Source organism: Rattus rattus, chromosome 1, assembly GCF_011064425.1.
Source record: "Rattus rattus isolate New Zealand chromosome 1, Rrattus_CSIRO_v1, whole genome shotgun sequence".
In the NCBI taxonomy this organism is placed as follows: domain Eukaryota; kingdom Metazoa; phylum Chordata; class Mammalia; order Rodentia; family Muridae; genus Rattus; species Rattus rattus.
This window is the reverse complement of record NC_046154.1, coordinates 270,201,326-270,222,632: the sequence shown is the minus strand read 5'-3', so window position 1 is coordinate 270,222,632 and position 21,307 is coordinate 270,201,326. Positions and strand designations below refer to the sequence as shown.

The 21,307-nt window shown below is 48.5% G+C and overlaps 1 protein-coding gene and 1 pseudogene across 2 annotated transcripts in view; both read right to left on the bottom strand.

Annotated features, from left to right (window-relative positions):
- Positions 1-231: 231 nt before the first annotated feature.
- On the bottom strand, positions 232-761 carry LOC116890226 (annotated as a pseudogene).
- Positions 762-6,400: 5,639 nt separating this feature from the next.
- Positions 6,401-21,307, bottom strand: part of Pced1b (PC-esterase domain containing 1B) — a 100,906-nt gene continuing 85,999 nt past the window's right edge. Inside the window, exon 3 of one of the 2 annotated variants that reach the window (XM_032885650.1) lies at positions 6,401-8,050. In XM_032885650.1, coding sequence (XP_032741541.1) covers positions 6,695-7,996 — 1,302 coding nt within the window. In that variant the 5' untranslated portion in view covers positions 7,997-8,050 and the 3' untranslated portion in view covers positions 6,401-6,694. Of the gene's footprint in view, positions 8,054-21,307 lie in introns of both variants that reach the window. The other variant, XM_032885658.1, reaches the window with a different exon arrangement.

The window sequence follows — 21,307 nt, the reverse complement described above, 5'->3', positions numbered from 1 at the left end:
TATTCCCAGGAGTCTTCAGCTTAATTTGCTGCAAACAATGAATTAGGCATAAGCGAAACTGAAAAGAGCTGCAGTGTCCCGGGGGGGGGGGTTGGGTTTAAAAATATTACAGATCTAGATTTTATCAGGTCCATAATAAACAAAAAAAAATTTAAAAAGCAGTCATGATATAAAACAGCAGCTCCTGTTGTAACTTCTGCCAAGCGCCACCTTCTTCAGAAGTCGCTCAACTCAGTCTGCCTCGTTCTTAGAAGCTTAATCAAAATTCTCCACCAGATCTGGAACTTCATCATCATCATTCTCCTCTCCGGTAGCAAGTGGTGCTTTTCCATCCACAGATTGTTCGGGCAGAGCTTCAGCCGGTCTCCTCAGACTGGTCAGACCGTCTGCACCAAGCTGGTTGAGGACGCCGGGAAGCATTTCTGTCAGCTGCTTTGTCTCGGCGTGGCCTGTCATGGTGAAGGTGTTTGCTGCCAGAGACGCCTGGACCTTGGGGTTGTTAAAATGGATCACTGTCCCTTGGTTTGTAAACACATTCACCTCTTCAATACCAGAGATGTTGTTTACCCCTAGCGTCTTTAAGGAGAACTGCAGTTTTTATCGTCTGCTGTGGCTGTTCTGTGAACCGCCTTCTTTCTACGAGCAGTTCCTTTCCCACCAATGCGCACTCGTGCCTGCCGTTTGGCGAGTTTTTCCTGGTTCATGATCGTTTCTTTCATCTTGTCGGAGTGGAAATGGAGCCGCGCGGCGGACTAAGGTTCACGCTCAGGGGCTCTGGGGCAGACCAGCTGAGATAAGGCACACACGCGCGGGGACGCAAGATGGCCTCGGTACTTCTTTATACATCTATAATTTGTATATTTTAGGAGGAGAGGCGTTAAGAGCAGTGGTTTTGAGCATGTCCTCTTCTGTGAACTGCCTAGATATCAAAATCCAAGGGGTTCCACTCTGGACACATGGACTTGAAGTTTGGGGTCTTGGGAAGGCCTTGTGGCACACCAAATGACATTTAGAAAGAACACTGGCACCAAAGGTGGTGTAGACTGCTTACAGGGACGGTCACTCTGCTGGTGGGACATCATTGCACAGGCAGCATACGCAACCAAACTTGGCAAGGGGCTAGAAAGACGGCTCAGTGGCTAAGAGCCCTGGTTGTTTTACAGAGAACCCAGGTTCGATCCCTGCAGCCACCTGGCGGTTCACAACTATTAATAACTTCTCTTCCAGGGAGTCCAGTGATCTCTGACCTCTGCAGGCACCAGGCACCCACGGGGTGTACATATATACAGGCAGGCAAAATACTCACGCTAGTAAAATAAATAAATCTAAAAGCAAACGACGAACAAGCCACTTGCTCAAACTAGCCCGTTCTCTTTAGAGCCGGGAGTAAGAAACGACAATGCCAGTATCTTCACTAATACACCCTGATTGCAAGATAAAAATTCTGCCTGTATCCTACACTATCCAAACAAGACCAAGTTAGTGCCAGCCCCTGCTAGAACAGCCTGCGGGTGTAAAGAGATACCACATATACCAAGTTCAAGAAGTCCGCTATCAGCCAAGGCAGAGGCCGATGGGAGCATAATGGTACCTGTCCCCAGAGCCCAGGAGTGGCCATGAAACCGTATGGGCTACCCAGAGAAGCTCTGGAGGCTCTTGGATTTTTAAGACAGGCCTTGGCTCAGGACTGGAATCCTGCTCCTAAACGATGGTGACCTGAGTTTAAAGAAGGCATCGTTGTTGGCAACTGACTACTCAGTTTGAGAACACTGCTCATTCTTGCTCCCCAGTATCATTTCCATTGTAATGCATCTTGGGATATTCGGTGACCCTGATACAGGAATCAAATGCCTGGGATACTGTCACAGTTTGAATATGCCTGGCCCAGGGAGTGGCACTATTTGGAGGTGTGGCCTTGTTGGAATAGATGTGTCACTGTGGGCATAGGCTTAAGACCTAGCTGCCTGGAAGCCAGTCTTCCACTAGTAGCCTTCAGATGAGGATGTAGAACTCTCAGCTCCTCCTGCACCATGCCTGCCTGGATGCTGCCATGCTCCCACCTTGATGATAATGGATTGAACCTCTGAACCTGTAAGCCAGCCACGATGAAATGTTGTCCTTATAAGACGTGCCTTGGTCACGGTGTCTGTTCACAGCAGTAAAACCCTAACTAAGACAGATACACACCACACTCTGCAGGCTGTTCAGGCAGGGGCTGGCACATGGTCATGTTGGGATAGTGTAGGATACAGGGAGAATTTTCATCTTGGAATCATGGTGTATTAGCCAGGGTTCTCTAGAGAAATAAAACCAATAAAATGAATATATTTCCTTCTTCTTCATTTCAAGCATCTATCGACTCCAGCTTTCGGGGCAAATCTCCCAAGCCTGACTATTTCCCAGAAATCCCCCTGACTCCCCGTTGAATCTGCCACCTTCATCTTGCTTCTTCATGGTTCTTGATGGTGGCATTGGTTTCTGCAGTCCCTTCAGAGATGTGACACTGTTTTTGGTTCACTATTTTCCTTAAAGCTTCCTGGAGGCAGCTTCAAGGCTTCAATTTAGCTTTTCCAACCATAATGGTCTCCACACCTCAGGTCAGGGAACCGATGTGAGAACCCTGTCAACTTCCGAGTGTATCTCTGTCCCAGCGATACATTCTGGGACTGGAGAAATAACTGTAGGGTGAGTTCAGGGACACACCAGACCTACTGCGCGTCACACTTACCTCAGCCGAAACTCTATTAACCACCTGATCTCCAAAAGTCCCTACTTTAACTGGAGGGCCATGATGTGTTTTGGGTGTGTGTAGGCTCCTGGAATCCGCTTCAGTTCAGACTAGTATCCAACAGACCCAACTGTTCCCTTTCCCTCAGTACACAGATACCCCTGTAAAAGGACACAGGTCCCTCTTAATCCAGCTTTGCAGTAGCCTCTTCAACCCTAAGGTCTGCCCCAAGGCACAGGGCCGTAATGACACTCTTCCAATGTGCCGGGGCCCCTCTTACCATTCTGCATCTTATAGGAGTCATGAAGGGAATGTCTTCCGGGCCTTTTCATCCTGGAGGACTGGGTTTTTTTACACAGCGTATCCACTCCAGCATTGCCATGTCTCTGAGTCTTGAAGTCTCTTCTTCAGCACTAACCAAGGACTATGATCTCCAACTCCTTTTCAGCACTCCAGTGTTTTCTGGTGAATGCTTCAGTCCATGCAAAGCCTTTTGACACCTTTTAGAGACTGGGTGAGCGTCCGTAGGATGTGCACATAAACCTCAGCCTGGCCCAGCTTTATGTCCTTCCGCCGCTATCCCCCACATTTAGACTCTATTCCCATACATGTCCCCAGACTCCTGCTTGAACCAATTAACGGACTCACTAAGCTCTTCTGTACGTAGCCCACCTACCCAGGAGCTACACTTCCTATGTCCTCTCTAGGAGCCTGCTTAGCCTTAAGTCTGGTTGTGGGTCTAGAGGCAACATCAGACCCCGTGGGCTCTGGGCGACATCAGAACTGTCTTGCCTGGTGTTTCCTTCAGAGAAAAACCACTGCTGCTTTAGCAGTCAATATGGGATTAATTTCTTCCCATAGAAAAGTCGATATTTTGGGGAGGGAGGATCATTGTCTGCTGAGGGTGGAGAGACTACTTCCTCAGGTGAGATGAGCCTTTGAGGATCTGAGGGTTCAAAGTCCTCAATAGGGTCCTCCCACACATTTCTTATCCCGTGTGGCGAGATCCCATTCTTTATGTGCCAACATTTTCTGAGGCTGGGACTGAATTTTGGCTGTGATTCGGACAACTTCATGAGGGCTTTGGTTTGATTTTCTGAAACTTAAATGTTGCCCCTGGAAAGGTAATTCTCTTCCAGGGCGCACTTAGAAACCTTTTAGAGTGTTATCTGAAGTTGGACAGTTCTATCACGGAGTTCACTGTCCTTCATCGTACTCTGAGATGCCACCAGTTGGTTAATTTTAGTGAGAGCCCATTCTCCCTTGCTAGTTTATCCAGAGATGCTAAGAGCAGCCAACTAGCATCATTTTCCTTATTTTCTCACACATTGTCTAAATTGTCTGTTGCCTCTTACAATTGGTCAGTCAGGATGATCAAGTGCATTTCTCTCAAGTTTGTAGAACAGTTCCCACCGTGGGTTTCCGGTACTCGCCGAGCTTCCGGGAGAAGCTTCTGTAACTGGAGAGGATTTGGTGACTAGGTGTTGGCAAATTGGAAAAGCTTATGCTTAATGCTTAATGTACCTAAAATATTCATCTTTACGCTCTAGAACAACTCCTGGTACCAAAATCTGAATTAGGGTTCTCTAGAGGGACAGGACCAATAGGATGAAAATATATGTATTAGGTATATACATACATATATATGTATATAAATACATATATACACACATATTCATATGCATGTGTACATGTAATTACACTCGTATGCATATTTTCATGTTCACATGTGTCTATTTACACACACACACACACATACACACACATATATGTAAATATGAAAAGGGGATTTATTAGAATGGCTTACAGCCTGTGGTCCTGCCAGTCCAAGAAGTCTGTCTCCCGAGCTGACTAGGTTTTGGCTAATTTCAGACATGGTCAAGGTGACAATTAAGAATAGCCGTCACATGTGGATTTCAGATTCGTGACTCCCCAAAGCTGTAAGAGAGCACGGCTGGGTAGGCAAACGCTACCCACTGAGAAACAACTGTCGGGGACCGGCTGTCGCCATTAATGCGTAACCCAGGAGACTCACCATCTGGCTCTCAGCACTGTGTCCAGGAACATGGTTCACTGGCACGATGGGGGAATGGGGACCAATACTTACCAACGTAGCTCAGCAGAGAGATACCTGAGCATGAGTTTACTGGCTTACCCCTGAAAGCACGAAAGCTCCACGTGACTCCGATCGGAAGTTATACGCTGTTTAGGAAATCAACCCAGAACTAAGGTAACTGAACAGTGTGTGGGTTGATGACGCCAATCCACTACCAGTCATTGCCCTCCCCATTGCCCCCCCCCGAATCTGAGATGTTCTGACAAATTGTTTTTTCCACATTTCTAGGGTCCTCAAAGGGCGTCCCTGTGCTGCTTCAACGACACTCTGTAAGATGCCCTACACATGTGTTAGTTTACAGGATCTTAAGAAACTTGGGGTAAGCCATACCCACACCTTTGTAAAGCATATCTCCATATTCATCGAAAAACATTCATCATGGGGGTGCTTGTCACTCCCAGGACCTCAGATACCGGGACCTCTGAGGTAAAGAGCCCTTCCTCCAGGAATGTGCTCTCTGGGGGACAGAGTGCTACTGTGTATCTACAAAACCATCTGGCCTTGATTTCTGGTATTATCATGGATCCCGCATTATTACATTTAGAGATGGTGGGACCAGGGTCCTACAAACCGGACTACTCCATCAGTAAAAAATTCCCATCGCTCAGGTTTTACTCACATCTTAGTTGAGCATTTTACCTGAGAGGGAAGGGGCCTAGCACTTAAACCCTCAGTGACTTACACTTAGTCTTACATGCAGAATACTAGATGTGGCCACTTCCTCAAAGCTGAACCCGAAAGGGCTTGTGACTGGGAGTCCCTTACAACTTGCGGCTTTATTCTACAATGGTAGCTCACATTAAGTGTGGCTAATCTTTCTCCAATTTCCTCACGCCCAAAACGCCAGGACTCGTCAAGTGCTCGCCAAGAAGATGGTGAGCCTTCCCTTGTACATACACAGCTTGCTTAGCACGCGATGGAGCCCTGGAATGGATTGCAGTAGTACAGTAGTGCATATGTGTAATCCTAGCACTCAGGAAGCAGGAGGATGAGTTCAGTCGTGTTCACAGTTTGAGACTGGCCACATGCCTGAGATGAGATCTCTCTCTCTCTCTCTCTCTCTCTCTCTCTCTCTCTCTCTCTCTCTCACACACACACACATAGTTTGAGACTGGCCTTACATGCCTGAGATCTCTCTCTCTCTCTCTCTCTCTCTCTCTCTCTCTCACACACACACACACACACACACACACACACACACACACCTACCTTAATGTAAATGGTAACAAGTTCAGAGTAGGAAAGACTAGTAGAGTCATTTGTTTGGACTCGGTTCTCTTGTTCTGCAAAATTTCTAACTTTCACACCTCTAGTGTTTCCAGTTCTAGGAGTGACTCCTTGAGAAAACAGCATCCTTTACACTGTCAACTGTTTTGAACAGTTTACTAAGCAGCTTTCAGAGCCACCATTTAGTACATACAGTCCTTGCTAAGAGCTAATGGTTTAACTGCAAGGAGAGCCTGCCATTAAACACACACACACACACACACACACACACACACACACACATACACGTCCATACACACCACATACATACATACAACAGGCAAAACCACTTTTGGAAACAATTTCTGTATTTCAATTTTATTTTTACAAAAAGGCAACAAGAATAGCGAGGGGGAGGTAGTAAGAATGCTTGCTTGGTCACTCAGGGGGAGGAGATGGCCTCAGGCAGGAGGAGTGGGCCAGTCTGCTCTTCCCTACCTCTGTTTCTAACAGCAATACACAAAGAGAAGTCCAAGACAGGACTGGCTGGGTTTAGGTTAGCAAGGTCACTGTGTCAGATCAACAATGAGACGAAAAGACAGACGTCACATGGCCCCATCCAGAAGTAAGGCTTGGTCAGAAGACTACTGGGGCCTTGACTCTAGGCAGGCCGGGGCGTGTTTTTGTGGTCTCCTGGGCCTCTCTCTCCAAGGCATATAGGGGCCGCGAGGAAAATGCCTTGGGAAGCCCCTATGCACTACAGGGGCCTGGCGCTGATGACAGGGTGGGCGGAAGTTGGGCATGGGTGGCTGGGGATAAAAGCTAAAGTCGCCCTCAAAGGCATATCCAGTGTGGTTAGGTGAGGGGCTATCTGAATGGATATAGAATTCATCCGACTGGAAAACAGGGTCTGAGGAAAAATAGGAAACTTGTGGATAGAGCGGTAATGGGGGCATCGGCTGGGGTGGGGGCAGGGGACATCCTAGTAGGGGTGGGGGCCTTATAGGCAAGCCAGGGGACGGGAGCAGGGGAGGTGGCCTGGGAAAAGGATAAGGTGGAGTCTGGGCAAACACCTGAGGACCTATGTTGTCTTGGGGCTGCCTTTCTTCTACCTGGCCCGAACTTTCCCATGCCTCAAAACCAGGCTCCCAGGGGTCTCGGTGGGGCAATTCCACACCCCATGCATCGGCCATGTGGGCCAGCAGCAAGTAGGAGAGCTTGCGGTGAGCATGCTCATTCCAGTGCACGCCATCTCCCTGCAGGTGCTTTCTGGCTTGACGGAAGTGGAAATTTAAGTCCAGCACGTCGAAATAGTGCTTTGTTGCTTCCGCATGGCTGTAGAAGTTGGCTTGGGTCACTTTCTTTTTCAGGGTGGCTACCGAGATCCGGGGGTACTGGCCCTTACACTTCTGTGGGAGGAAGGCCGCCTTGATCTTGTCACCCAAAGGCATCGCTGTGTTCCACACTAGCAGGCACGACTTGGGCAGCACCTCGTCCATGCGCCCAAACAAGTTCTCCAGGTTCTGCCTGTAGCTACTCAAGGAATTCCGCCCGTACCTGGAGACATCCCAGAGGCAGGAGTTCATAATGATCACATCTGGGGCGTGATTGCCGGACTGCAGCTCCTTCAGGACGCTCTCCATGTATTCAGAGTAGACCCGCGTGAGGAAATAGAAGCGCACCAGGTGATGGTCGGAGCAGAACTCGCGTACCTCGCGGTAGTCCGTGCGGTTGTGCAGGGTATCCAGCTCGCCTCCCATCATCAGCTGGTCCTTTTCGAAGCTCAGCTCCCCCTTGGTTCTGAGCTGCTTGTTAGTGAGCAGGCAGTCCTTCTGCAGCAGGAGCACCAGATCCTTGTACACCGCCCTATGCACAGAGTCCCCGAGGACGACCACAAACTTGTTGTGGAGCAGTTGCTGTACTTCGGAGGCCAACAGGCGGACCATGATGCCTGCGGTGTGCCTCTTAGCTGCCTCTTTTGCACAAGCTGGGCCTGGGAACTGCTAGAACAGAAGAGAGAGCGCTGGGAAGGACTCACCTTTAGGCAGAGCAGCAAGCATTAAGAAAGGTAGGGGAAGTAGAGAATGGAGCTGCTGACCAACGGTGCGCCGCCCCCCAAGGGCTGGGGGGAGGAACTACAATGCAGGCTCCAGAACGCGGAGCCTGAGGGCTGGGAGGAGGAGGAGGTAGGTAAGTAGGGAAGAGGGCAGGAGGAGGGGTAAGTCCTCCTAGATCTGCAATTCCATTTACTATTGGACAGCTCTGGACTGCCCAGGCTCCACCCAACCAGAGGCGGGCTCCACCCAACCAGAGGCAGGCTCCACCCAACCAGAGGCGGGCTCCACCCAACCAGAGGCGGGCTCCACCGTCACCACTTAACTTCAGACAGGTGGCCACCTACTTAAGACTTTGGGGATTCTCTCGCTTAGGTTTAGATTCTGTCTGCTCTGATGGGCCTGTCACCTCCGACAGTTACCATTCCTTGAGGCTCAAACCATTTTTAATATATTAGAGATCCAAGCGCTTGGCTCAGTGGGAAAAAAAAACAAAACAAAAAAACAAAACAAACAAACAAACCAAAAAAAAAACAAACAAAAAACAAAACAACCAAGAATCATGACGCGAGAGGATCTGTGCTCAAATCCGCAGTACAGACAAGCAGATCCCAGCTTACCTGTCCAAAATGGGAGGCTTCCGGTTCAGTAGGAGAACCCATCTCAAAAAAATAAGGCGGGCAGCTGTGCCCGGTGATGGCTGCCCTTAATCCTAGCATTTGGGAGGCTGAGGCAGGCAGCCTCAAAGGCTAGCCAATGTCTACCGAGTTCTAGAGGGGCCAGTGCTACGTAGGGAAAGCTTATCTCAGACAAAGGAATGTGAGGCGAAAGAGTGGAGACAGACCTCTGGCCCAGAGAGACAAATATTACATCTCCTCCAAAATAAATAAATAGATAAATAAATAAATAGGAAGATCCATGACCACCCTGCAATGCCACCCACACACCTAAAATTAATAAAAAAAAAAAAAAAAAAAAAAAAAAAAAAGCTCTGGAGACATAGGCATCACGTATAGAAAGCTCTGGTTGAGTCTCCTTCATTTATATCCAAGGGGAAACCTCTAAAGACGTAGCCTCTCACCTTTCTCCCAAGCGTGGCGTGGTTTTTGTTTGTTTTTTGATATCCTGTTGTAAATATCAAACTTGATTTTTCTTTTCCCCTGTCAACCTGGTTAATCTGCACGTCCCCAGGGACTGAGCTAGGTACAGAAAAGGCTCTGCCTTACTAAACCCTCTGGGGAAATGCTGACAGACGTGGGACTCAAGCTTCGAAACCTCAAAATTGAAAGCGTGACGGCACATGCCTTTAATTCCAGGGCAGCAGAGGCAGGAGGATCTCTGTGAGTTAAAGGCCAGCATGGTTTACATAGTTCAGGTCAGCCATGGCAGTGTTGTGGGACTTGGCCTCCAAACACACAAAAAGTGCAAGTCACCTTCATTCAACTTCACACTTAGGATTCTCTCCCGGGACAATTAAGAGGTAGAGACACAATGCTGCCAATAAACCGACAGGAGGGGCACAGAATTCACTTCAGGGACTTAGTGTCATCCACTTGAGAGCTGCAAGATCATGTACACTGCTAAGCAGGCACGGATGGAGAGCTGGCAGGACACTGTCAATTATTTTCTGAGAAAAGGTTTGCTGTATATTCTAGGCGGGCCTTGAACTCCCAATCTTCCCATCTTGGCCTCTGGGTGATGGTGTTAGAAGTATGCACCACTACATCTGAGACTTTTTTAAAAAACAGGGTCTTACTAGGTAGTTATTATGTAGGGTCCCTATTTCCTGGAATTCACTGTGTAGACCAGGCTGGTGTTAAGAACACAAAGAGAAGATTGGCTGTCTCTGCCTCCCAAGTGTTGGCATTAAAGCCATGGGACCACGGGACCAAGTGACAGATAAGATGTTAAGGCTGTGCAGATTGTGGTTTTGAGCGGTCACAAGTATAAATTATGACAACAGGGAGAACAGCGAGTTTCCATAGACCACGTAACAGCACTGACTTGTCTTTACCCATTTTAACTATCGCAATCAGAAAAAGGTCTTGCGGGGCAGTGGTGCACCTTTATTCCCAGCACTTGGGAGAGACAGGCAGGTATCTGTGAGTTCGAGGCCAGCCTGGTCTACTTAGTGAGCTCCAGGGACAGCCAAGGTTACTGAGAGCCCTGTCTCAACAAAACCAAATGAAAGCTCATCCTCATGAAGCAGTAAATGAGGCATGCCATGACGTAATGGGCACATGGGGCTGCAGATGTTGCTCAGGTGACAGAGAGAGAGCCAGGAGTGGGATCCCCGTTACCACATAACCAGGGGTGGTAGCACAAGCTGCAATCTCAATGCTTGGGAGGTAGGGAGGTAGGAAGATCCAAAGTTCAGGGTCATCTGTGGTTACAGAGTGAATCTGAGGCCAGCCTGGTGAACATGAGACACTGTCTCAAAAGACACAAATAAGCAAGCAAGCAAGCCAATAAAAAACGAACAAGACGAACAGAAACAGCAACAAACAAAAGTAAGATTAAGAAAATAAAAGAAAAAAAAAACCCGAGTTCAACATTATTTGTCCTCTGAGCTCACAAACACTTTTTAACTGGGCTTGGTAGTATAGAATTATGTAATGCTAGCTCTTGGGTAGCCCCATCCTGGTCTACATAGCAAGACCTTGTCTCAGGTAAAAGGAGGGTAGGGAGAGGAACCTCACTGATAACTAATGTAAACCTGGTATGGTGGTGAAAGCCTGTAATACCATACAGGAGGATCAGGGGTTCAAGGCCAGCCTTGGACAAAACCACACAAACATACTAGACGACACTTCTTTGGAGCCAAGACACCATACGGGTTGGAACACCATTCTGCTTGCTTCAGATAAGTTACTTAAGGACTACAGTACTCACATCAATTTGATGTGGGGATCGAGTGTTAAGTACCCAGATACTGTTTATTCTTGTAAGTCTGCAGGTCCTCACAGGGACCAGAGTGTAGGACCCCCTGGAGCTGGAGTTCCAGGCAGTTGTGTGGAGCCTGAGGTGGGTGGGTGCCGGGATCTCAACAGTGGGCTCTCAACCTGAGCAAACTCTCCAGCCCGGAAGTACTGTCAAGCTCCTAGTGTGAGTTAGTGATTATCGCTTGTCAGCAAGCATCCCCCAAGAGAGAGGAAACCGTTCATCTGCCATGGGGGACCTAGAAGACCAAAGGAGGCGATGACAGGCGAGGGTTTTGAATATAATGCTGGCATTTGCAGAATGACTCTTGGGTGACCGACTGAAAACGGAGGTTCCTAGTCTCTAGAAAAGGTTATAGAGGGGACGGAACTAAGGTTTACTCGTTTTACTCATAGGCAGCTAACTACCTGGGGTGGACAGTTGTGTGTACCTGGGGGTGGGGCTGGAGAGAATGAATAGACGTCTCGTCATTCGTTCTCAAGCATGAGACACAAATATTAAACCAGGCGTTAGCATAACCCAGGAAGACAAAATGCTGTAGGTTGTGCCTTCCCCTCGGGAAACTGTGGTTCCTGGTATCTTAGGCAGGGAACCTTGGATCACCCGCTGCTCCCAAGGCTCAGGGCCAAGTCAAGCAGAACTGTCTACAAGAATTCTCCATTGTCCTCCATGGGGGAAGAAAGGTGCAGATAGCATCGGGGAGAAAGGGGAGGAGAGAAAGAAGCATTCCAGTGAGCAGCTGAAAGAAAAACTCAGGAGGAGGAGGAGGAGGAGGAGGAGGCAGCAACCAGACGGACAAAGTCAGACACCCTCTGCCCCCGTGAGAAAGAGCAGCTTGGCGCTCAACACAGGACAAAACCTAAATGCTGCTGTTAGTGGACCGAACGACCGGTTAGAAGGGGTGAGTCATCTCAGACGGTTAACTAAGACCGGTAACTTCCAGTTCCCGGTTCTTATAAGAACTGAAACAGAACAGGGATTTGATCTACCCCGGCTAGAGGAATGCGCTAAGCCCCCTCCCCCCCTTAGTTTTTGGAAGCTGTTTTAATGAGAGGGGAGCACACAGTGGGTCAGCTGACGTGGTGGTCAAACACCCCTAATTCCACACAAGGCGCCAAGGATGAATCATTACTGCAAGAGAAAAACTAAAACGAGTTGGCCTCTTCCCTCCAGGGGAGAGATAAGAAAAAGCTGCCAAGGACAGATAGGATGGGAGCTGGCCCTGCAGAGGGATGTGTGCACACAAGTGCCCAAGGCTGTCAGAGGAGGGGGCGGGGCTAGAGGCAGAGGGGTGCAAGCACTGTCATGGCCACCTACCACTCCACTCTTTAAAATGTGGCTGGCTTCCCCAAATCCTAATTACTTTCTGTTTTGCTGCAAGATCCTTGGGCTGTGGTGAGGTGGGAGGGATTCGCATTAATGACAGTCACCGCTACTTTTAAAAAAATGACTTTCAAGGAACTTGCTTGTATTTCTCAATCTGGGGATAATTAATTTTTCAGGAGCTTCATAAGGCATGAATTATAAATCTCTGACTATTACTTTATAGCTATCCCAAGCCAAACCCAGAGCATTTATTTTTCATTAATCAATGTTTTGTAGTAATTAGGTTAGTTTTGGAAGACTGACAACAAACTAGGCCAGTCGCCCTAGAGATGGGACAGAGGTCTTAAATCATACAGACAGACGGAACAATAGGATGCTGCTTGCCTGGACTGCTTGCAGGGAAAACTAGTTTAATAGTTTCATGCATCTGACTAAATTACCCACTGTAGCACTGTCCTAGGGTTATAAATAGCTCCTTTCTGTTTAAAGGCTTTTTGAGAGAATCAAATTTATTGTCTGTCTGTCTGTCTATCCGCCCATCCATCCAGTTCTTTTAAGACCGGGTTGCACTGCGTAGCCTGGAACTGATATTTAGATCAGGTTGGCCTTGAACACGGGAGGCCTGCCTGCCTCTGCATCCTGAATGCTGAGATTTAAACAGCCCACCTCAGATCAGTATTTTTGACTTTTCCGAGATCTCCTTCAGTTTTAAGGCAATTGCGCATATAGACAAGAAAATACTTAATTTTTTTTCCCCTGGAGCTGAGGACCGAACCCCAGGGCCTTGCGCTTGCTAGGTAAGAGCTCTACCACTGAGCTAAATCCCCAACCCCCGAAAATACTTATTTCTAAGGGACTCACCTGCATACCTGACTTTCCTATGTTCTGGTATTAGTTTAGCTTCCTAGGTCGAACTAAATTTGTCAAAAAATTACATGGCCTGCAATGGGCCTACGTTAGATTGGACCGAGCCTACTAAAACACTTATGAATCCTAGGATGGCCCACAAAGCCTTCTACTGGCTACTGATAGTCCCGGGAGAGGCAGTCACAGGCCTCTGAACTGGGAATTCACCATAGACTTTTGATTATCTGCCCAAAGCAGTAGAAGTAATATTTTAAAGGTGGTTTTAGGGTCACGCCAAATACATAAAAGTACTGTGAAGAACTGTGGTTAAGTGTGGCCACAGAGAAGCCGTGGCCGGGGAGAAGCCGTGGCCGGGGAGCCACTGGGAGGACCAAGTCTCCCCTTCCCAGGCCGGTGGTGCCACCTGCTTACCAGGCCTCAGCCCTGCCTAGGTCTGTAAAAAAGGTAGTTCGCAGTGTGTGTCAGGGCCTTGACAGCTGCCGCTCTGCACATTTAACCTGGTTGACGCTTTGGGAATTTGAACCACAAAGATGCCCACCCTTCAAAGTGGGTTCCAGGTGACCCAAAGTCCTGCTTAGGCAGGCGTTGAGACGGACAGGCCGAGCCGTGGCTTTCCGTCCCTCCACGCTAATGCCTAACCCTGCAATTACACGCTTAAAAACCTTAAAAACCCTAAAAGCATCTCGAGGCCAGCCCTGTCTACGGAGTGAGTTCCAGGACAGGCAGGGGGGCTACTCAGTGAAACCCTATTTTGAAAAATCAAAAGCGACAAAAACAACCGTTCACAGATAAAGAAATGCAAGGAATAAAATTAGGAATGAAACGGAAGCCCCTAATATTTGCAACGCAGACGCTTTTTAGAGACAAAGATAACCTTTGGACAACCTGGAGTTTCTCTCTTCTTGTTTTTTCCCCCCACCCCGGAGACAGCGTTTCTCTGTGTAGCCCTCGCTGGTCTAACTCGCTCGGTAGACCAGGCTGGCCTGGAGAATTCCTGCCTCTGCCTCCCGACCGCTGCGATTCAAGGCGTGCACACCGCTGTGCTGCTTCGGATCTTTTAAACAATCCGAGAGGATTTCATTTCAATCGCACACAGCTTCTATAATCTGTTCTGAGGGGCAAGGAACATGCTCCAAGAAACACCAGTGTCATACTGGTCTCAGTCTGGAGACTCATCCTGCGGAGCCTCGGTTTCCCCTCCCGTAACAGAGAGGATGAGACCCGGGGTCTCAAAGGCCTAGTCACGACTGCGGGACACCGGGGCCACTTTCAACTCCAGCACAACAAACTGGCCCCACTCGGGTTCTAGCGAAAGCCCGAGGACCCGACGCCCCCACCCCACGCCACCCCCCACCCCCGGGTCCCCCTTCCCACCGAGCGCAAAGGCAGACACGTACCTCCTGGGTTAGGTCAGCAGCCAGACGCGCCGGGCGCTTCCTACATCTCAGGCTACCTCCCCGTGGGCTGACCCTGCGCTCTGCGTTCTAGTCACTAGTCCTAAGGTTAGCTCCCACCCTTCTAAATTCTCCCTGCTCTGAAAAAGAAAGGTAACTTCGCTGGCTCCACCTCCCGGGCCTGTCCTACCGCCTGGCCTTCAAAGCCACTTTTTTAAAGCGCTGTTTGCACAGCCTGTGTCCGGTCCTCTCCCTCCCACTCACTCCTCCTTTGACTTTAATTTGGCTCCCAATCGCATCAAACCCGAAGACGTTTGTCAGTAAATCACCACTGGCTTCTTGGCTTCCTTTCAAAGGCCGGTTCTCGTCCTTCCCAGCTGCTGTTGACCGTACTTCTGCAACGCCCTCCTGAGTCCGTGTCACTGGCCCCGCTGGGTCCTGTCCTCCCTGGAGCCTTGGCTGTACCCCTCTTGTCTCCCAGAAGGACTCCCTCAAAGTTGGTCTTTCTCAAGGCCCTCTCCTCTGCTCTCCAGCCCTCCTCCACCTTGGTTTCAGTCACCCAAAAGCAGTCCCTATTTTACCCCAGAAAGTACTTGCTTTCGCCCGTCTCCTCAGCCAGATTGTAAATGGCTCCTCTTCCCCGACCGAGGAGGAGGAAGACAAAGGACCACCCATCACCTTATCGATACTATTTGTATGCAGATAACTCAGATTTAGGCAGTAAAGCCACCAGGCTGAGAGGGAGGGCCCGGGATTCGGCCCTGGGGTTGGATCCAGCTGGAGTTCCGGGCCAGATTTGCAACTCTGGCCTAGAGAGGAAGGCAGCCTAGTAAATTACCAGCGGTTTCTTAACCGTTGAGGGCTAGCATGAAGCTGCCACATTTCAAACCAGCCCTTTCTCTACCCAGGGGGTTCTCAAGCTCCTGGCATTCAGGTAAAGTTCTTCAGTGGGGGGAGGGAGGAATAACAATACCTTCCCTGATTCTCCTAGGTTCTTTATCCTCTCACTAAACTGACAATTCCTGAGACAATTCCCTCCTGACCTTTGGACTGTCTTCCTCAAGGTAAATATTGGTTGTGGCTTGGAAAGATGACAGCCTGCTCTTGGTGTTCAGAACTCCACTCCTGGATGGAAATATATGACTGGCTGGAAATAAACTCCCTCCAAAAAGCTGGCTCCAGTCATTTTTATTTTTCATAGATGTCTGTTTCCACCATTCTTGAAACATCCAAATCCTTAAAATGGTAGTAGCTTAACTCAAGTACTTCTTCCACTTTTTTGGGGGGGTGGGGTGGGTGCTAGAGATCCAACCCCGGGTCTGGCTATCACTAGACAAGACACCTGCGTCTACATTACACACTGTAACAGATCCCCACACGTTGATATATTAGTCATACCTACAAGATAACGTATGGATACATTCTATCATGTATGTAAGGTAGACACACGTGTATATTGAAAACATGCCTCAGGATTTTGCAACATTTTCAGAAGCTGAGCAGTGTTCAGTTTCACTTCCGTTTTCACATAGTTTGCATGACTAATTTTTGGGGTGTGTGTGTGTGTGTGTGTGTGTGTGTGTGTGTGTGTGTCCATCCGTCCGTCTGGGATCAAACACAGGATCAGTTTAAGATCTGCTCATTGAAAGTCAGTTCGGTCAGAGAGTCTTCCTTTGTCCTTCAGACAGGTGTCTGTCTGTCTGTCCTCCTTAATGCTTGGTCTGCCGCTACAGTTAGCTAGGCCTGTTTTGCAGGTTGTCCCTAAACATAGGTTCCTCCTGCCTGCACATCCCAACTGGTCTCAAGAGCCCTCCGACTGCTCTCTTCAGATGTGCCCTCACTTGCCCATGCCTTCTCACAGTGGACATTTAAGGAGACGACTCTGGCCGGCCGGTTGGATCCTCACAGGCCAGTCAGGTAAAAACTTCAGTTTCTACTTAAGGAGAAATCAAGAGAGGCAAGCAGAGGTTATGCAAAATCACTCAAGACAGCTCAGCTAGCAAAAGCCAGAACTGGCCGGTTATTGCTAGCCAGTCTTCTGATGAATTAGATAAGCTTGGGGCTTAGGTTTCCTTTCTTAGGATGGAGATATCTATATCTATATCTATCTATCTATCTATCTATCTATCTATATCACTATATAATATACTATATAAATATATAGTATACAATATACTACACACACACACACACACACACACACACACACACACACATATATGGTTTCAAAACCTGAGCCTTTAACCCAGCTATAAATATTTGCTCAAATCAAAAGAAGGAAATAAAATTATCTAGAAAATGTGCATGTTGTTTCCCTCCTGGCAATTCTCTGCCGGGAAAACTATTTCCCACAAGGAGTTCCCCCACTCAGGGTGTTAGCTAGCTTCATTACTAATTATCACTATTACTCTCGGCGAAATGAGGCATTTCACCCGATGGCTAGCCACACCAATCGGGTAACATTGCTTTGGCTCCTGAGCCCACCTTTAAGTGTTTTACTCGCTTAGCCCCTCAAGAAGCCTAAGAAACAGGCACTTTTCATTTTCTCCATTTACAACATTCAAAAATGAAGGTGGAAGATGGAATGAGCCCCCTCCTCCCTCCCGCTTCACAGACACCGGGCTTGGAAAGCCGGGTTGGAGGGCCAGGCCTCTGTGGTCAACCACAACAGAGAAGATTGCATAGACAATAAATACACGCTGCACCTCCCTTTCCTTCAACACCGCATCGGCTGTTTTCCTGTAACCCTCTCTCTCTCTCTCTCTCTCTCTCTCTCTCTCTCTCTCTCTCTCTCTCTCTTTTAAAAAAGAAGTTTAATTGTTTACCAGTGTAGACCACACAACAGCTTGTCCTTTTGGTGCCACCAAGTCTGGTGGCTGGAGTTCCCCATCCCCCCAACCTGCCCAGTGACTCCTTACAGTAGGGGGTCTGAGAAAAGATGGTCGGAAAATTTAAATGTATATTTAAAAGGAACCGGGAAGCAGGGCTCTGGAATCTCACAAGGTCTTTCTCAGTTAGGTAGGGAGGAGGAGGAGGACAGCCTGGGCTATGAGAGACCCATTAGCAAAAGAAAAAAAAAAAAGAAAGAAAGAAAACAGAAAGCAGGGAAGTACTTACTTACTGAAACCACGGGTGACTCTTTTTGAAAAGAAAAAAAAAAAAATAGGTGTCTCCCTGTTGATTCTAGATCCTTCCCTAGATAGAGTCCTTCCCTGGCTGTATATCAGAGTGGCCCAGATTCGTCTTCGGGGTAAGTAAGTTCAGGGCTGGGTGCTGCAACTTTCACAAGCCAGTGTCTGGGGAGGTGATGCCATTTCCGGTGGCCTCTGGGGCTTATGACAGGATATACACAGCCTTTGCTCTCTTGCTTTAGGAAGAAGGATGACCGAAGTTTAAGACTGCGACTTAACGCGGATGAAACCTGACGTGGTGGTTTGGCTCTGAATTCATTTTCATGTAGCCTTTCTCAGTAATTTGAATGTGACCCTTCCTGTTCTGTAAGAGTTTGGTCCCTCGATTTTTTGACTAGTCCGCTGTTGCGAATGCTAGGTAGAAAGAGTTAGGCGTGGGGAGGAGAAGTTGGGGGAAGAGATTTGGGGAGATAAGAGGGATTTCTCCCCGCATTTCTGTTTAGTAGCCATGATCCTGTGTTGGGGGAGGAGGGGCTCTGCTTATAACCCAGCCTCCCAGCATCCCCCTCGGTGTGCTCGCAGCCCAGTAGGTGGGAGCCCAGCCCCTCCACAGCTGGGATTCGGAATATGGGCCCAAGGCGGCCCAGAAAAAGGCGGAGCTGTGAGGAGGAACCAGGTAAATGCCTTAAAGGTCAGAGCCAGCCCGGTCCCTTCGGCTCCCTCTCCCAGACTCCCACTGGAAACTGTCAACTGCTCAGAAAGAAAAGGGCCTCTGATTCAACCGATAAGCAGTAGCCTTGGGTTCTGGTTGGGATGATCTCATTTGGGGGAGGGACTCTCCTACAAATACCGAGATGAAAGAAGGAGGAAATGAATCAGAAAAAAATCAAAACCTAGGAGAAGAGAATCTTAAAAAACAACCCCCCCCCAAAAAAAAAGTGACTCATAGGTGTTCTAAACACTTCAGAGTAAGCAGCGTTAGAATGGAGACTACTGTGTGTTTGTGTGTGTGTGTGTGTGTGTGTGTGTGTGTGTGTGTGTGTAAAACAGGCCCTGCCCCCTCTCCCTCAGAGCTCCAGCTTCCAACTTCCATTACAATAAACAGTAGACAGAATGGAACAAGAAATGCTCTGCGTGAGGCCAGGTGTAGTGGCCTGAGGTCACAACCCCAGCTCCCTGGAGGGTAGCAGCAGGATCTCCACAAAGCCCAGGCCTGGAATCAGACTTTTGGCTACTTTGTGGGTTCCTTTTTCTTCTACCCTTCTCTCTAGCCCTCCTCCACCCTTTCTGCCCCGGAACACTAGGCAGGAGAGAAAAAGGGGTGTAGGGGAAGGGGACCTACAATATCCTTAGACTACTTCCTGTGGGTTAGGGGCACTGAGTTCCTTGGGGTAAGCTTGATCTCCGTCAGTATATCTAATTTCTTCTTTCCCTCTCTTTGTATATAACTACGTAACAAACCACAACCAGCAGCATCCAACCACCGGCCAACCAGCCCTTCTACCAGGGCCCTGGCATTTATATATCCAATGAAAAGTCCCTAGAATCCCAAAAGTCACACACTGGCAAAACAAACCAACAAAAAAACCATCTTCAGCTGTCAAAATCACACTGCTGTGGACAGTCTGAAGCAGCCCCCACGTCCCACACCTGGGATTAAAACGAAAACGTATTCTTATAATAGTTCTGTGTTTAAAAAGCAAACCCAAAATTCTCACCACACGGGCCAACCTGGGCTATAAACCGAGACCCTGTCTTCAGCACAAACAACAAAGGATCCCAGTACAGTCCTGAACTCCCCCTGTAGGCTCTGCTTCAGGCCCTGCTTTTTCTGCTACCTCGGTCTGCCGTAGGCTAGGCTACGAAATGGGCTCATTGGCATTTCTTGAAAACATTTCATCCCCTCCACCAGCCCACATGTGCCTTAAAGTTTAATCCTGTACCTTCTGTGCTGTTCTCATCGTGCCTAAGTTATTTTCCTTGTCTTGACCAAATTGTTTTCTGTGTTTTAATGAATTTTAATACGCTCATTACAGTGTCTCCAGACAGGCCCTCAGTCTGGAACCCGTAAATTCAGAACAGTGTCTTAGGTAACTTGAGGGACTCTGCCCTGACCTGGTCAAGGGTTCTGCACACAAGGTGCAAACGTTGCCAAGGTCTGTGTGCTCTGAGAACCAGCTGGGGAGGGCACCAGGTTTTCTGTAATCACCAGGAGACCAGGGGACAGAGGAGAAGTAGAGAACGCAAACAGTAGTCATGTTTGTAATCTTTGAATTTAAACGTCTCCCTTCCGGCGTCCGTTATAATGCACGCCATCAGCCAGCATGGCTGACCTGGCTCCTTGTCCTCACCCACCCCTAAAATGCTCTCTCTCCATGCCTCGAGGCTCGCTCTTGTCACCTACAGTTTGCAAATGGTGAGACTGAGGCTGTGCAGGAACGAAATGACTTGTCGCCATGATGGAGGAGGACAGGCACTTTGGAGTCTGTCCTTCCATCTGCACGGCGGTCATCTTTGCTGTCATGTGGGGTACATAGCTAGTACTGTTGTTCTTAAATTATTTTGCTTATACCAGGTGTGGCGGCACGCGCCTTTGATCCCAGCACGTGGGGGGCAGAGGCAGGCTGATCTCTGAGTCCAAGGCCAGCCTGGACTACAAAGAGAGCTCCTGGACACCCAGGGCTACACGGAGAAATCCTGTCTTGCAAAACCCTAAACGAACGAAAAAACCAAAAAAGAGTATTTTCTTTAGTTTTAGAAAGAATACAAAGGGCCGTGGGGTGTGGCTCACTTGGTACAGGCCTTGCCTACTATTCATAATGCTACGAGTTCTACTGTGCACACAGCTACGAGTTCTGTTCCCCACATAACCTGACTGGGGATGGTACTGTTTGCCTGCAGTCACCGAGATAGGGTGCAGGCAGGAGGATCAGAAACTCAAGGTTGGGCTGGAGAGATGGCTCAGTGGTGAAGAGCACTGACTGCTCTTCTGGAGGTCCTGAGTTCAAATCCCAGCAATCACATGGTGGCTCACAGCCCTCTGTAATGGGATCTGATGCCCTCTTCTGGAGTGTCTGAACATAGAGACAGTGTACTCACATACAATAAATACATCTACCAAAAAAATAAAGGAAGGAAGGAAGGAAGGAAGGAAGGAACTCAAGGTCATTCTTGACTATACGTGTGCGTTTGAAGTGAGCCTGAATTACATAAGAGGGAGGGCGGGAGACAGGAAGGGGGAGACACACACACACACACACACACACACACACACAGAGACAGAGACAGAGACAGAGACATGAGAAGAATATGTTCCCAAGTCTCTTCCCCTCTAGAAGCAGCACTACCAACGTTGTCAGAAACATTCTATACAGATATCCCATAGCTGAAGAGACTCTATGTTCTCAAGTCAGGATAGAAAGCAAAGGAACTCTGGGAATCACTGACAAAGCCAACGTTGCCTACAGAGGCGACCGAAGTGTGTTTGCCTGAGACACATAAGTCAGAGGCGATAAACTGTGCTTCCCGACAGCTGAGGTGCCTGT